Source organism: Moschus berezovskii, chromosome 17, assembly GCF_049115385.1.
Source record: "Moschus berezovskii isolate FMDL1 chromosome 17, NW_MosBer_1.0, whole genome shotgun sequence".
NCBI classification, from domain to species: Eukaryota; Metazoa; Chordata; class Mammalia; order Artiodactyla; family Moschidae; genus Moschus; species Moschus berezovskii.
Window position 1 is genome coordinate 4685273 of NC_142476.1, and position 12941 is coordinate 4698213.

General features: G+C 55.9%; 1 protein-coding gene across 11 annotated transcripts in view; it reads right to left on the reverse strand.

Moving 5' to 3' along the window:
* PLEKHA6 (pleckstrin homology domain containing A6) overlaps positions 1–12941 on the reverse strand; it is a 139148-nt gene that overhangs the window by 12927 nt on the left and 113280 nt on the right. For 6 of the 11 annotated variants that reach the window (XM_088845120.1, XM_088845117.1, XM_088845118.1 and 3 more), the window contains 7 exons: positions 9165–9245; positions 8331–8399; positions 7054–7134; positions 6623–6772; positions 5761–5856; positions 3356–3467; positions 2101–2240 (listed from right to left, as the gene is read on the reverse strand). In XM_088845120.1, coding sequence (XP_088701246.1) covers positions 2101–2240; positions 3356–3467; positions 5761–5856; positions 6623–6772; positions 7054–7134; positions 8331–8399; positions 9165–9245 — 729 coding nt within the window. Of the gene's footprint in view, positions 1–987; positions 1138–2100; positions 2241–3355; positions 3468–5760; positions 5857–6622; positions 6773–7053; positions 7135–8330; positions 8400–9164; positions 9246–12941 lie in introns of all 11 variants that reach the window. The other 5 variants (XM_088845121.1, XM_055420078.2, XM_055420077.2 and 2 more) reach the window with 2 other exon arrangements.

A 12941-nucleotide genomic window follows, 5' to 3' on the forward strand; every position in this document is an offset into this window, starting at 1 on the left:
GAGGGCTCAGGGTCTCCAGGAGGCCCCCAGGTAAGGCTCATCAGAGAAACTCCCTCATGGCAAATATGGAATGTACAGACTTGCTGTGAGCCGGAGGAGGAGTGACTGGAAGAGGAGGCCACAAAGCCAAAGATCTCTGAGGACTCTATCCGGTTTTGCAACAAGAAAACCAGATGAGTTCTGTGGGAAGGAAAAGGGCACTGGCCAAGGGGAGACTGTGCACTCACTGCCACATGGGGTTGTGGACTCCCAGAACAGCCTGACTAGACCAGAGGTCAGAAACTAGCTCGGGCCCAACTGGAGAGCCTGGGTGAGTCCTACCACCTGTTCTTGTCTGTAAAACTGAGGTAATGATGCCTGTCCTGCCCACCTCACCGGGCAGACCCTCGAGAGTTGTGCATATTACGAGTAAATGGCTGAGCCTGTTTTACGACTCTTTCTACTCACCACGCAACCTCTTCCAAGCCTAACTGCACATTTCTCCTGAACCTTGGCTAGCGATTCAGGTGAGAGAAGGAGCCAGAACAGGGGAGAAAGTGTGTGCCCTTACATTCTGGGGGCTGGTGGGGCCCAGAGGACACAGACAAGGCAGAGACACAGGCAAGGGACGAGGGGTAGCGTGGGGCCATTGGAGCCGAGGTGGACCAAGGCAGGAAGAGACCGGGGCGGCGCTGGTGGGGATGGGGCATCACGGGGTCTCCATCGTCGGCCACGCTGGCGGGGAGCGGGGCCCCACCCACCACCACAGCCATGGGCTGCCACGGGGCAGGGCAGCAACGCAGTTTTCCATTGTCCACAGGAAGCAAAAGGGGAAAGAGGGCCAGTATGAGGGCCTCAGCCATCCCGTGGCTCATCCCAGAGTCTGACTAGACAGAGGCCAGGAACGCTGAGCTGTGGGAAAGTCAACCCTGGAATAGGGTCAGTGACTTGGTCTCCTGCGGGCCATTCCCTCCATCCCTGCCCTCGGGGCCCGAGGGCGCTGGGTACCTGACCCCTGGCTGTCTCACCACCGTGGTGCCAGGAAGGGGAGTTGGGGTGCGGCCAGAAGCGGCTCTCGCTAGGGAGTGGAGGCACAGTGGGAGGAGACTCCAGGGGGACGTAGGCTTTGGGGAGGGGGGGCCGCGGCGGGCCGGGCTCCTGAGGCAGAGAGAAGCCAGAGCGTTAGGAGGAACAAGAGCAGCCGCTGTGAGAGCAGAAGAAGAGAACGTTAGCAGAGGCAGACGCGACACTGCGGGAGCCTGGGCGGGCGGATCCCCTCACTCCCACCCGAGCTGGGGCGGGCTGGGACTCCCTCACTCACACCGGAGCCAGGGCGGGCCCGGGACCCCCTCACTCCCACCAGAGCCTGGGTGGGCTGGGACCCCCTCACTCCCACCCACCTGCAGCGCGAGCCTGCCTGCCCATGACACCCTCCTGTACCGAGGCCCCAGCGTGTTCTCCAGAGCTCTCTCCTCATCACTGCCCCCAGCACTCTGGGCACATCCTCCCTTCTGCCTCTGCTCTGCCTTCTCTCCTGACTAACGCCTCCCACCTGCCCCTCCACCTGCCCCAACGCTTCATGGCCCGGTTTAGAGTCCACCTTCTCTCTGGAACATTGAAGCTTCTGCAGTCTGAACCGTGTGGCTCAATATTGAGACACACGCCACCACGTTCCAGAGGAGGGCTGTCCACTGTGAATGGGGTAAAGCCCCGCAGGCATCTTTCTGAGAGGGCCTCATACCATCCCTTGCCCAGTCTCAGAAAAGACTTGCTGATTTACTGACTCAGAAAATGCTCCCCACACTGACCCTCAGCTCTCCCGTCCCTGAATCAATCCCAGATTTAAATTTCTATTAAGTGTTTGGTATCTTTGCTAACCATCATGGAGCTCAGGAAGACTGCCCTAAACAGCAACTAAAAGTGACAGCTAGAGATAAGAACAGGTAAAGGAGAAATCCGGAGAGAAGTACACAAACTGGGTGTGAGAATGACTATCTTAGCGAGAGAGACAGAGCACTAGGGGCCTCTGGGGAGGAGATAAGCACAGAATTTGTACAGTTTCAAGCAAATGAGGACTGGGTCCTCTCTCCCCCGCCCACCTTACCCACGACCTCAGCTTACCTCACTGAAGCCAGGCTTGGTGGGGGACCCCTGAGAGCCAGACACCAGGGAAAAGGGACTCAGCGGGCTGGTGAGGCTGGCGGAGCTCAGAGGGCTGGCGGGGCTGTTGGAGCTGTAAGTGCCCGAGGGGCCAAGTCCTCCTTGGGGAAACAGAAGAGGAGAAAGGTGAGGACAGGGGCAGGGGTGTGGCCTGGAGTGTGGCCAGGCTCTGTAGGTGGAGAAGGCAGGGGGTGGTTTAGGGTGTCAGGGCCACCTGGGCTGCTGAAGGGACTGGGGCTGGGTCACAGGCTGGCTGTCAAGAGGCAAGCTGGGCAGGAAAAGATAATGGATGGAAATGACACCACTGCCTCCAAGGGTCACAGAGAGCCAGACCAAAGTCCCTGGGCTGAAGGAAGGAAGACACTAAGCGAGTGGTCTCAGATCACCAGTTAGCCCATGGCTCCAAAATCACTGCAGATGGTGATTGCCATGAAACTAAAAGATACTTACTTCTTGGAAGGAAAGTTATGACCAACCTAGACAGCCTATTAAATAGCAGAGACATTACTTTGTCAAAGGTCCGTCTAGTCAAGGCTATGATTTTCCAGTGGTCATGTATGGATGTGAGACTTGGACTATAAAGAAAGCTGAGCGCAGAAGAATTGATGCTTTTGAACTGTGGTGCTGGAGAAGACTCTTGAGAATCCCTTGGACTGCAAGGAGATCCAACCAGTCCATCCTCAAGGAGATCAGTCCTGGGTGTTCACTGGAAGGACTGATGCTGAAGCTGAAGCTCCAGTACTTTGGCACCTGATGTGAAGAACTGACTCATTTGAAAAGACCCTGATGTTGGGAAAGATTGAAGACAGGAGGTGAAGGGGACAACAGAGGATGAGATGGCTGGATGGCGTCACCAACTCAACGGACACGAGTTTGGGTGAACTCCGGGAGTTGGTGATGGACAGGGAGGCCTGGTGTGCTGTGACTCATGGGGTCACGGAGAGTCGGACACGACTGAGCGACAGAGGGCCAGGAAAGCGCTGTGCTCTTTGACCTGTTCCAGGGAGGACTCAAGAAGACCAAGGCAACAGCCTCTCTGGTCTATCCGGTCTGTTCTGGGTGGGGGAATGTTTCTGGAGCTCTGAGAAGGCCCGGGCTGGCTCAGCAGGTGTGAGGGCCTGCAGAGGTACCAGCTGGCAGCTGCAGGATGGAGACCAGAGACACACTTTTTCTGCTGAGGCCAGGAGCCCAGGAGACTTCTGGAGAGAGCACCCACCTCTGTGCTTGGCTGTGTCTGTGCCCCGGGATGGGTTATTCTTCCTCAGCCCCTCCATTACATCCTGGATCCTCCAGATCTCCTTCTGGATTTGCCGGTTGAGCACTTCATTCTGCAACGGCCAGAGAGCAGATCAAAGGAAGTTGCTACCAAGGAGTGTCCCAGCGGGAGCATTCCCACGCTCACACACGCACACGCACGCTCCAGTACACGCCTTCCTCACAGGGCTTCCAGAGCTGCAGGAGAAGAGGGCTGTGTCATCACAGTACAGAGCCCTCTTAAGTAACCGTGGGACCTCGGAACTGAGAGTGAGGACCTGTCCCTCTGAGCCCGCCCCGCCAGGGGCGCACAAGATGATCCTGGAGTAACCGCCCCCTTAGGTGGACACTTGACGGTGGCCTGATTTCCCGGAGCAAGAGTTTCCAGTTTACTGTCCTGTTTCACAGCCAAATAGCCCTTCTGTGATGCCCGCACCCAGCTTATGCCTAATCACCATGAAATGAAAGTCACTCAGTCGTGTCCGACTCTTTGCGACTCCATGGATAGTCCATGGAATTCTCCAGGCCAGAATACTGGAGTGGGTAGCCTTTCCCTTCTCCAGGGGATCTTCCCAACCCAGGGATCGAACCCAGGTCTCCCGCATTGCAGGCAGATTCTTTACCAGCTGAGCCACAAGGGAATCACCATGAATGCTACTCAATTACAGTGTCCACGCTTTGAAAAACAATAGTTCCCTTTCATTTAGCGTTCCCTGTGCCCCCTACCCTTACCAGGTGCTATGCCTAGTGCTTTGCACATGTGAACTCACTGCGGCTACACAGCACCTCTCTGAGGCAAGGACAGCAGTTGTCCCCACTTCAGAGGCGGAGAGGCTCACGACCAAGACCACCTGTCAGTAAGCAGCATGGCCACCATCTGAATCTGGGTCTACTTGTCTCAAGAGCTGGCGCCTTGACCACGATGCTCTCCTATCTCCCAAAATGTGCATGTTGAACTGAGGCCTTGCCCACAGGACATGGTGGCTCGTGGGGCCTCTGGCCCTCACTTCACCCACCTAAACAGCTGCAAGGTTGGGTGGTAAGCTTTGTTACCAGGAGGAAAAAGGGGGAAAGCAGGGTGTTAACTGCCTCAAGAGAGACAGGGCTTACAAAGCAAGCTAAAGGAGTGGAGCCTGGGGAGAAAGAAAACAGAGGGAGGAAAAGAAAATGCCCCAAGAGAGTCCAAGCAGGTGTCCTGACCCATCCCAGAAAGGAAGGCCTCTTTTCCATCTGAAAACTCGCCATGGTTTACATCTGTATGTCTGTTAAAGTCTCCAATGCTTCAACTTCTCTTTGTCCCCCATGATTTGACAGAACTAAAGAATGTTCCCACATTATCTTCACCCTGAAACTCAGAGTCTGTTTTAAGAGGCCCTGAACTCCAGACTTTGTTTTTTTGGGCTCCAAAATCACTGCAGATGCTGATTGCAGCCATGAAATTAAAAGACGCTTGCTCCTTGGAAGGAAAGTTATGACCAACCTTGATAGTATATTAAAAAGCAAAGACATTACTTTGCCAACCAAGGTCCGTCTAGTCAAGGCAATGGTTTTTCCCGTGGTCATGTATGGATGTGAGAGTTGGACTGTGAAGAAGGCTGATCGCCGAAGAATCGATGCTTTTGAACTGTGGTGTTGGAGAAGACTCTTGAGAGTCCCTTATACTGCAAGGAGATCCAACCAGTCCATTCTAAAGGAGATCAATCCTGGATGTTCACTGGAGGGACTGATGCTAAAGCTGAAACTCCAATACTTTGGCCACCTCATGCGACGAGTTGACTCACTGGAAAAGACTCTGATGCTGGGAAAGGTTGGGGGCGGGAGGAGAAGGGGACGACAGAGAATGAGATGGCTGGATGGCATTACCGACTCTGTGGACATGAGTTTGAGTGAACTCCGGGAGTTGGTGATGGACAGGGAGGCCTGGCGTGCTGTGATTCATGGGGTCGCGGAGAGTCGGACACGACTGAGCGACTGAACTGAACTGAACTGAACTGAACTCCAATACTTTGGCCACCTGATGCGAAGAACTGACTCATTTGAAAAGACCCCAATGCTGGGAAAGATTGAAGGCAGGAGGAGAAGGGGACGACAGAGAATGAGATGGTTGGATGGCATCACCCACTTGATGGACATGAGTTTGAGTGAACTCTAAGAGTTGGTGATGGACAGGGAGGTCTGGGGTGCATGGGGCCATGGGGTCACAGAGTTGGACACGACTGAGTGACTGAACTGAGCCAAACCTTGTCTTTCATTCCAGGACCACCTCCCGGTTTTAAGCCTCTGAAATCTCTAAAGCATGAAACGAAGATACTGTGGTCTCTCATGGACCAAAGGACAGGGGCCCCGCCTGCCCAGAAGCCCCTTCACCTGCAGGTCCAAGCTGAGCTGCTCCCAGAGCTCGTCATGCAGGGCAGAGACCTCTGCCTCCAGACTCTCATACTCCAAGGTGCTGTTCGCCAGGGCCTGCAAGGGCAGAGCTCACTGAGAAGCCGCAGGTGCCAAACTGCCCCTCCGCGTCCTGCCTCGGGCCGGGGCACCTGGCGTCTGGCAGGTTGGGGAGGAGGACACAGCGGGATGGGAGAAGGCACAGGGCTGAGACAGGCTGATGACAGCCAAACCCTGGCCTCAGAGGGGGTGCAACCGCTCAGCCTGCCGCACGCCCAAACAGAGAGAAAACAGGATCCTCTCCAGACAGGCTGAAAGGAGCTGCTCTCACTCCTACACCCCTTGTGCTGTCCCCAGGTTGGGTGACAGAGACGAAAGGAGAGCCAGAGGAATCCACTCTCTGGGGGCTAGGCACCTTCCTCCCTTTGGGCTTCAGTTTTCCGGGGCTTTTGCTGCTCCTGTCTGCGTTGGAGGGCCCGCCCGGTGCCTACTAGGAAGTAGCCAGGGTGGCATGTTGCCAATGTCCTGGTTCTCCAGAGAGGGGAGAGAAGAGGTGCGCAGCAAAGCTGTTAAAGCAGCCAAGGGAGTAAGTGGCCCTCAACTTCACTTTGTCGTGAACAAATCCTGGCGCAGATGTTGCTTGTGGGAAAGAAGCCAAGCTCCCTGGTGGAGACTCGATGGGATGAGGAGGCCTGCTGCCATTTTGCAAGGTAGCGTTAAGGGCTTTGTTTATACCCCTCCCAGACAGCTTGCTCTTACCCTCGGGGAGAGCGGGGACTAGGGGAGCCCAGGCTGGGAGGGGTGGCTCTCCTGAGCAAGGTAGGAGCACGGGGTTACCGGTTACCGTGGTTGCCTGAGACAGCTCCACCCGGATGTTGATGAGCTGGTTCTGCAGTGACTCCTTCTTGTGCAGCAGTTTCTCTGGGTAGGCGGGCTGGCTTCCAAACATCTCCAGTTCCTGGTGGGTCCCCATCAAGGCACTTTCCAGACTTTCCTGAAGGAAGGCAGGGGAATGCTATGAGGAGCCCTGTTAACTCCTCTCTGGGGCTTTCGGCAGCAAGGGCTAGAGCCACAGGGGTTCAGCCGGGCAGCTTAGCGGAGGTTCCCTCACACTGGCCAAGATCCCCAGAGGAGCTTCAGCAGGGCTGAGTAAGGGTAGGACAGAGGTTTGGGGAGGGACAAAGCTCCACCAGCTGAGTTAGGATGGAGGGGCCACCCACCCCTTCTCTGGGCCAGCCTCCGTGTGCCCGCCAAGGACAGCCCCACGGCTCTCACCTTCTCAGCTCGCAGCTGCTGCACCAGCCGCTCCTGTTCCCGCACCGCCTTGCTCTGCTCACACAACTTGCCCAGCAGCTTCTAGGGTCCCCGAGTGGGGAGGGAGGAGAGAGGAGGAAGTCAAGGACATGGCCTGACGGGGACCTGGGAACTGGATGAGCAGGACTGGGCCTCTGGATACCACCTCCTTTCCCCTGCCAAGGAACCCTGGACCTTCACCCTAACCTTGGAGGCTCCTGGGAACAGGAAGTTGTCTTCACCTTGGGGCACTCCCCAAAGACCCACTGGGGGAGGAGATGGACTTATTCTCTGAGGAAGTGAGTCAGCCTGAGAGGGGAGAGGGCTGAGGGCTAAATGTCGAGTTCCTGCTCGCCCCTCCTCTTGGGGGTCCCAGTTCATAAGGGGCTGAGGAGATAACATGGCCTCGCCTCCCAGGCCTCCAGGTATGTATGGACCGGAGGGGTACGCGGGTTTCCGCACAAGTCTCAGTAAAAGCAATGAACGACGTACACTGGTCCCGAGTCCCACAGGACCCCGACTCCCCTCCTCCTTCCAGAGTCTGAGGACAGCTGACACTGGGGTCCCTCTGAGGTCTGGCCCTGGCCTGCATGGAGCCTGTGCCCTGCCTGCTGGGCAGATCCGCCACCCACACAAGGTCAGTGGGAAGAGGCAGGTAAGGCCAAACCTGTTTCCTGGGGAGACATGTGCTTTCCCGTGTCCACACCTGTATTCACGCCACTCCTCAAGCACCCCCTTGGCTCCCTTCTATGGACCAAGAATCTTGTCCCCTGGGTCCTTTTCTGCAAGACTGGCTCATATGCCACCTGCTCGTGTCCCAGGCCCGCTAGCTAATGTGGCGCCCAGCCCTGCCCTCCTGCAGGCCCCGGGATAGGTCTGCTAAGACCCAGGCCTCCCGCTGCCCAGAGGCTCCCTGAGGAGGGACCGAGCCGCAGTCTTCTTTCCAGGCACCTGGGGCTGCTTCCTACCAAAGTCTGCACACCTGAAATAAGCACGGGCCACCGCTATAGACAAGAGGGCCTCGCACTCAGCGGAGAAACACACAGCCATGATGCCAGGTAGCGTGAGCGGTGACGATGAGAAGGGCTGGGGGGCTCAGGCAGAGAATGCCGTCTCCACAGGGAGACGGGACACAGACCAGATGGGCGGGGGGCCACAGGGGATGAGAGCGGGTGCAGGAAAAGCCCCCAAGGGGATAGCGAGAATGAGGGGCCAGCAGCGGGGCCAGAGGGGCAGAGGGAGCAGTAAGCTGCTCTTACATCTGTGTCTTGCTCGTTCAGCTTGTAGGTGTGGAGGCTGTCCTGGAACACTTCTGGGTACGGAGGGACCTGCAGGAACAGCAGACTGGTTACCGCGGCAGAGGGCAGGGTGTGCAGGCACGGGAGCGCTGACAGCCCTGCCTTGTTCCTGCCACCGGCCACAGCCTTCCAGCTCAGGCAGCATCCACTCCAGAACCCGAGCCGAGCCAGCACTCTGCCGGCTGGAGAGCAGGGGGCGGCCCGGCCAAAGCCGGTCCCAGCGGTTCCGGAGGGGCCCCAGTGCCGGGTAGCTCCCAAGCGGCTCACGCGTAACAACCAGGGAACAACAGTTCAGTCTCGGCTGGTTTTGAGGATAAGACCTGGGAGAAGGAATGCGCATCGGAAGCGTCTGAAAATGACTGCCCTAGCAGACGACGTGCCCGTCCCAGGGACTGGGCCTAAACCCGAGGCGTCTCTCAGTCTGGCAAAGCTGCCTTCCACTGGTGACGCGTGCAGCAAACACAGCCATTCTGCACAGCACTGCCCCGACGGCTCCACATCGCACCCCCATGCCCTCCACCCCAGTGACTGGTAAACAGGTACCAAACACGAGAAAGAAGCCCCGGACACTGTGTGATCCCTGGCATGGCATGGGATGTCAGGGCTGGCTATGCTGATGGTTTGGGGAATGAGCCCGGTTCACCCATGAACATGAAGAATGCAGGCGACCCCAGGAATGAAAGGAGGAAGGCTGGGCTGAGCCCAGGGTCAAGGCCTGGCGGCGGAGTGGGCTCGACCATGCACGGGCGGCGGGAGTGGCGCTGATGGGAGCGTGCTGCCAGGCAGAGGCCTTACTTGCATGAAGAGCTGGGTGCTGGGGGAGGAGCTCTCCACCATGCGGTTCACCACACTGATCAGAGCCTCGCTGTCACTCATCTGCGGCAGACGGAGGAACGGCGGCTCAGGCGCAGACCCTCGCGGGGGTCTTCCCCACGCCCGCCTGGGCTCCGGATCCTCCTGGGGCCTCCGGCGCCCTCTCTGCTCTGGCCCGCCACTCACCCGCTGGGAACTCTGGTTCGGGGCCCGCACCGAAGCCGCCCACGGGGAAAGGCCGTGGCAGGGAGGCAGGAGGTCGCCACGGCCTCGCCCGGGCCCAGGGACGCCTCCCCGGTGCCAGAGCGCTGATGGTCTCGCCCCGGCCCAGCCCCCGTTTCTCACTCTGGTTTGGTCAAGGGCCACACGGGCAGTGGGAAAGGCCGATCTCCCCAAATGGGAACTAAGCGAAACAACTTTAAAGAAAATGCGACCTGCTCTCTGGATGGGCCTTCGTGTCGGGCTAGGCACAGGCCTCTCTCCCCGAGTCCTGCCCACCTCTGCTCTAGAGTAGAGAGGACTGTAAAATTCGGTTTCCAGAGCTGGGCTGATAGCATCCATGCCGACCAGGGATGATGCCGGGGAGCAAATAAGGAGGTCAAAGCAAGCAAGCCATGGTAGAGGGACACCGGAGGCTGGGACACCGTTCTCCCAACATGTACTGTTTACGCTTCCGGGACCTTCGGGAGGATGGAGGGGGAGGACTATTTGCCAAATGAGAGAGAAAGAGCCGGAGGGAGGGTGAGGGAGCAGAGGGTGGGAGGGAGCACTGGCCAGGCACACCAGCCACGAAGGCCGCCATCGCCCTCCAGGGTGAACACATGAGGGAGGGTCCTTGGCTGCGTGCCTGTAACTCGGCTGACCTGCAGAAGAGCGGGCAGAACCCAGCAGGCTTGCGCAGAGAAAGCTTCCTGGGGAGCAGAAGTGAGTAAGGGGAGGGGCAGAGCCACCTTAGGCCGGACCTTCTGGGGTCGCAATTCAGGGGACCCCCACACGCTTTACCCTTGTCTTCCCCAGTCTGTGTTGGACCCACACGTATTTCCCTCCTACCTGGTTTGGGCGGCCGCCCAAAGGCGGCCTTGCTTCTGTCCTCTGCAGGCAGGGCAAGGGGCACCCCTCCAGCTCCATTCACAGGCTCTAGCACCTGTTAAAGGGCTTTCCCAGGATCTGCTTTTTCTACTTTTTTAGCCCACTTGGGAGTTTTTTTCTATAATATAAAGTGTGATTTAAAAGGCTTCTAAAAGAACAACTATAATATGAGGTTGAGTATTGTTAAATGGTTAAGAGTCAACAGGACACCAGCCTCATTTCCTGTAGGGTCTAAGCTCAGCTCCTATGTTCTTAGCGCCTGTGCACGTGTGTGAGCGTGTGTGTGTGTGAGACGGTGTTTGCTGTGTACAGGGTGTGTCCGTGTGGCACACTGTATGTGGCGTGTGCATGTTCACGTTTGCTGCCTGTGCGTCGGGCCTGTGTCCCATGCGCAGGGTACACGCAGATGAGTACAGGACAAGGCATATCCACCAGCACATCGCGCTGTGAGAGGGCAAGGGAGGCCCGGGCTCTTGCTAATCCCCAGTGGTCTCACTCCTTCCCCAACCAGGGATCTAAAACAATAAAGGAAGCTCAGCAGTCTCACCCTGTCCCACCCACACCGTGCTGCGGCTTCCAGGAGGCTTTAGTCTGAGTGCACCGTGCCTCCAGGGGAGCTCTTGTGTGCCACCTTCTTTCTCTCCAAAATGTTAGAGAAATCTGGTGAGAAAGCGCCTAACCCAGTACTTTATATTAATACAGAGCACTGGGGTCAAGGGTGGTCGTTCATATTTTTGACTTTTGGAAGAAAACGAAAAAATGATCATATCAGCAATCACTACCCGCATTAGTGTCTGCCAGAGGGCTCTCATACACCTTCACACCTGGCTCTTCCAGTCATTCTGAGGTACAAAGGGCAGGTCCTACAAAGCCCATCTCATGACTGAGAAAACAAAGACCCAGAGAGACCAGTGACATTTCCAAGGTTTAAGGAAAGTCCCTGTAAACAGCACAGTCGGAACCAGAATGCAGTGTCTGACTATATTCTGGACTCTTCTCATCATACAAAACTGTCTTTTAAGAATATTATCCTTTATCTAGGAAGAGTTCCTCTGAAATGTTATTCCTGAAGCCCCCGGCCCGTCTGTGAGGGCAGAAGCCCCCAGGAAGGGGTCCTGACGCCTACACTGAATGGGACAGCCAGCCGCGTGGATGGGCTGCAGGGAGGAAGGCCCGACCAGGAGCCCTGCCACTCACCACCCCACAACCCTGCAGACCCTGCTTCCTGCCAGTGCTTCCCAGCCCTGAGCTCTGGCGGGCATCCTGAGACTCACCCGCACGCAGCCTAGAATGAGCACAGTGCCAACACCACGTGCTCCTTTTGGGACTAAAATGCCACACTCTTGGGGACCGGGAGCCATCGCTGCTGATTAAAGTGTGCGTATCGTGTTTCCCAGTGCCCAAGGTCTCCCATGAGGCTGACCTCACTGAGACACCGTGACCCCAGGAGATGAAAGTCACATGGCTTCTGCCTAGAACAACCAGCAGTTACAAACATACCATGTTTGTGGTCCTCTCCACAATGTTAAGTGCACAAAATCAATCTGATGAGGTTTGACCCCGATTTCTTCACATGTTAGATGTTTCCTCAGCTGTAAACTGAGTCAAAAGCTCAGAGTCAGATCCAGCCTCTGGTGTTCATTGGCTGTGTGTCCCTGGCATGTTATTTGATCTCTTTGGACTTTAGTTTCACCATTATTGTTGTTTAGTTGCCAAGTTGTGTCCAACTCTTTGTGACCCCAGTGACTGTAGCCCACCAGGCTCCTCTGTCCATGGAATTTCTCAGGCAAGAATACTGGAGTGGGTTGCCACTTCCTTCTCCAGGAGATTCTCCTGACTCAGAGATCAAAGCTGCATCTCCTGCATTGGCAGGTGGACTCTTTACTGATGAGCCACCAGGGAAGCCCCTAGTTTCATCATATCCTGTGCAAAATGGGCATAATAACAACACCCACCTTGCAGAGTTGTTATAAAGATTAAATGAGTTAGGATCTGTAAAGTGCTTAAAATAGTATGGGGCACAAAGGAAGCATCCAATTATGGTAAGTCTGCCTTTATTACTGTTCCTGTCATTACTCTTTCCACCACCCTAGGCTACATCCACCTGGACCTGGTGCCCATTCAGATCCCCCATGATTTGGGGGCACTGATCTGAACGTGAGTACGTCCTCATATAAATGCCCAGCACATGGACCCCTGACCTATCTGAACCCGGGATCACAGCCTCATTAGCCTCAAAAGGCATGGCAGCCAAAGGCGAGAACCCAGGTAGTGGATTCCTTCCATCACACAGGGACACTCGCTGCCTCTTCAAGATGCTCATCTGTAACACTGGGTTGGTAATATTCCCTCTGTCTACAGCACTGAATTCTCAGGAAAACATAAGCTGTGTATACAAAAGAACTTTGCAGATGAACTAACAAATATACTGAATTAACATAAACTAAAAAATCATGAGAGGGCAGGTCTGTGCTCCTTCATTTACAAATTATGGAATTTAACCACAATCTGGAATTGTGGAATAGGATAGGCTAATTTCCCAGACTCAAGCTGAACTATATCCTTAGCTTTAGGATTTAGTTTAGCTTTAACTAAAACTCCTGTTTTAGAGCTCCTCCCTATCTTTGCAACTCTCTCCAGCAAAAATGCAAATCGTTGCCTGCTCCCTGG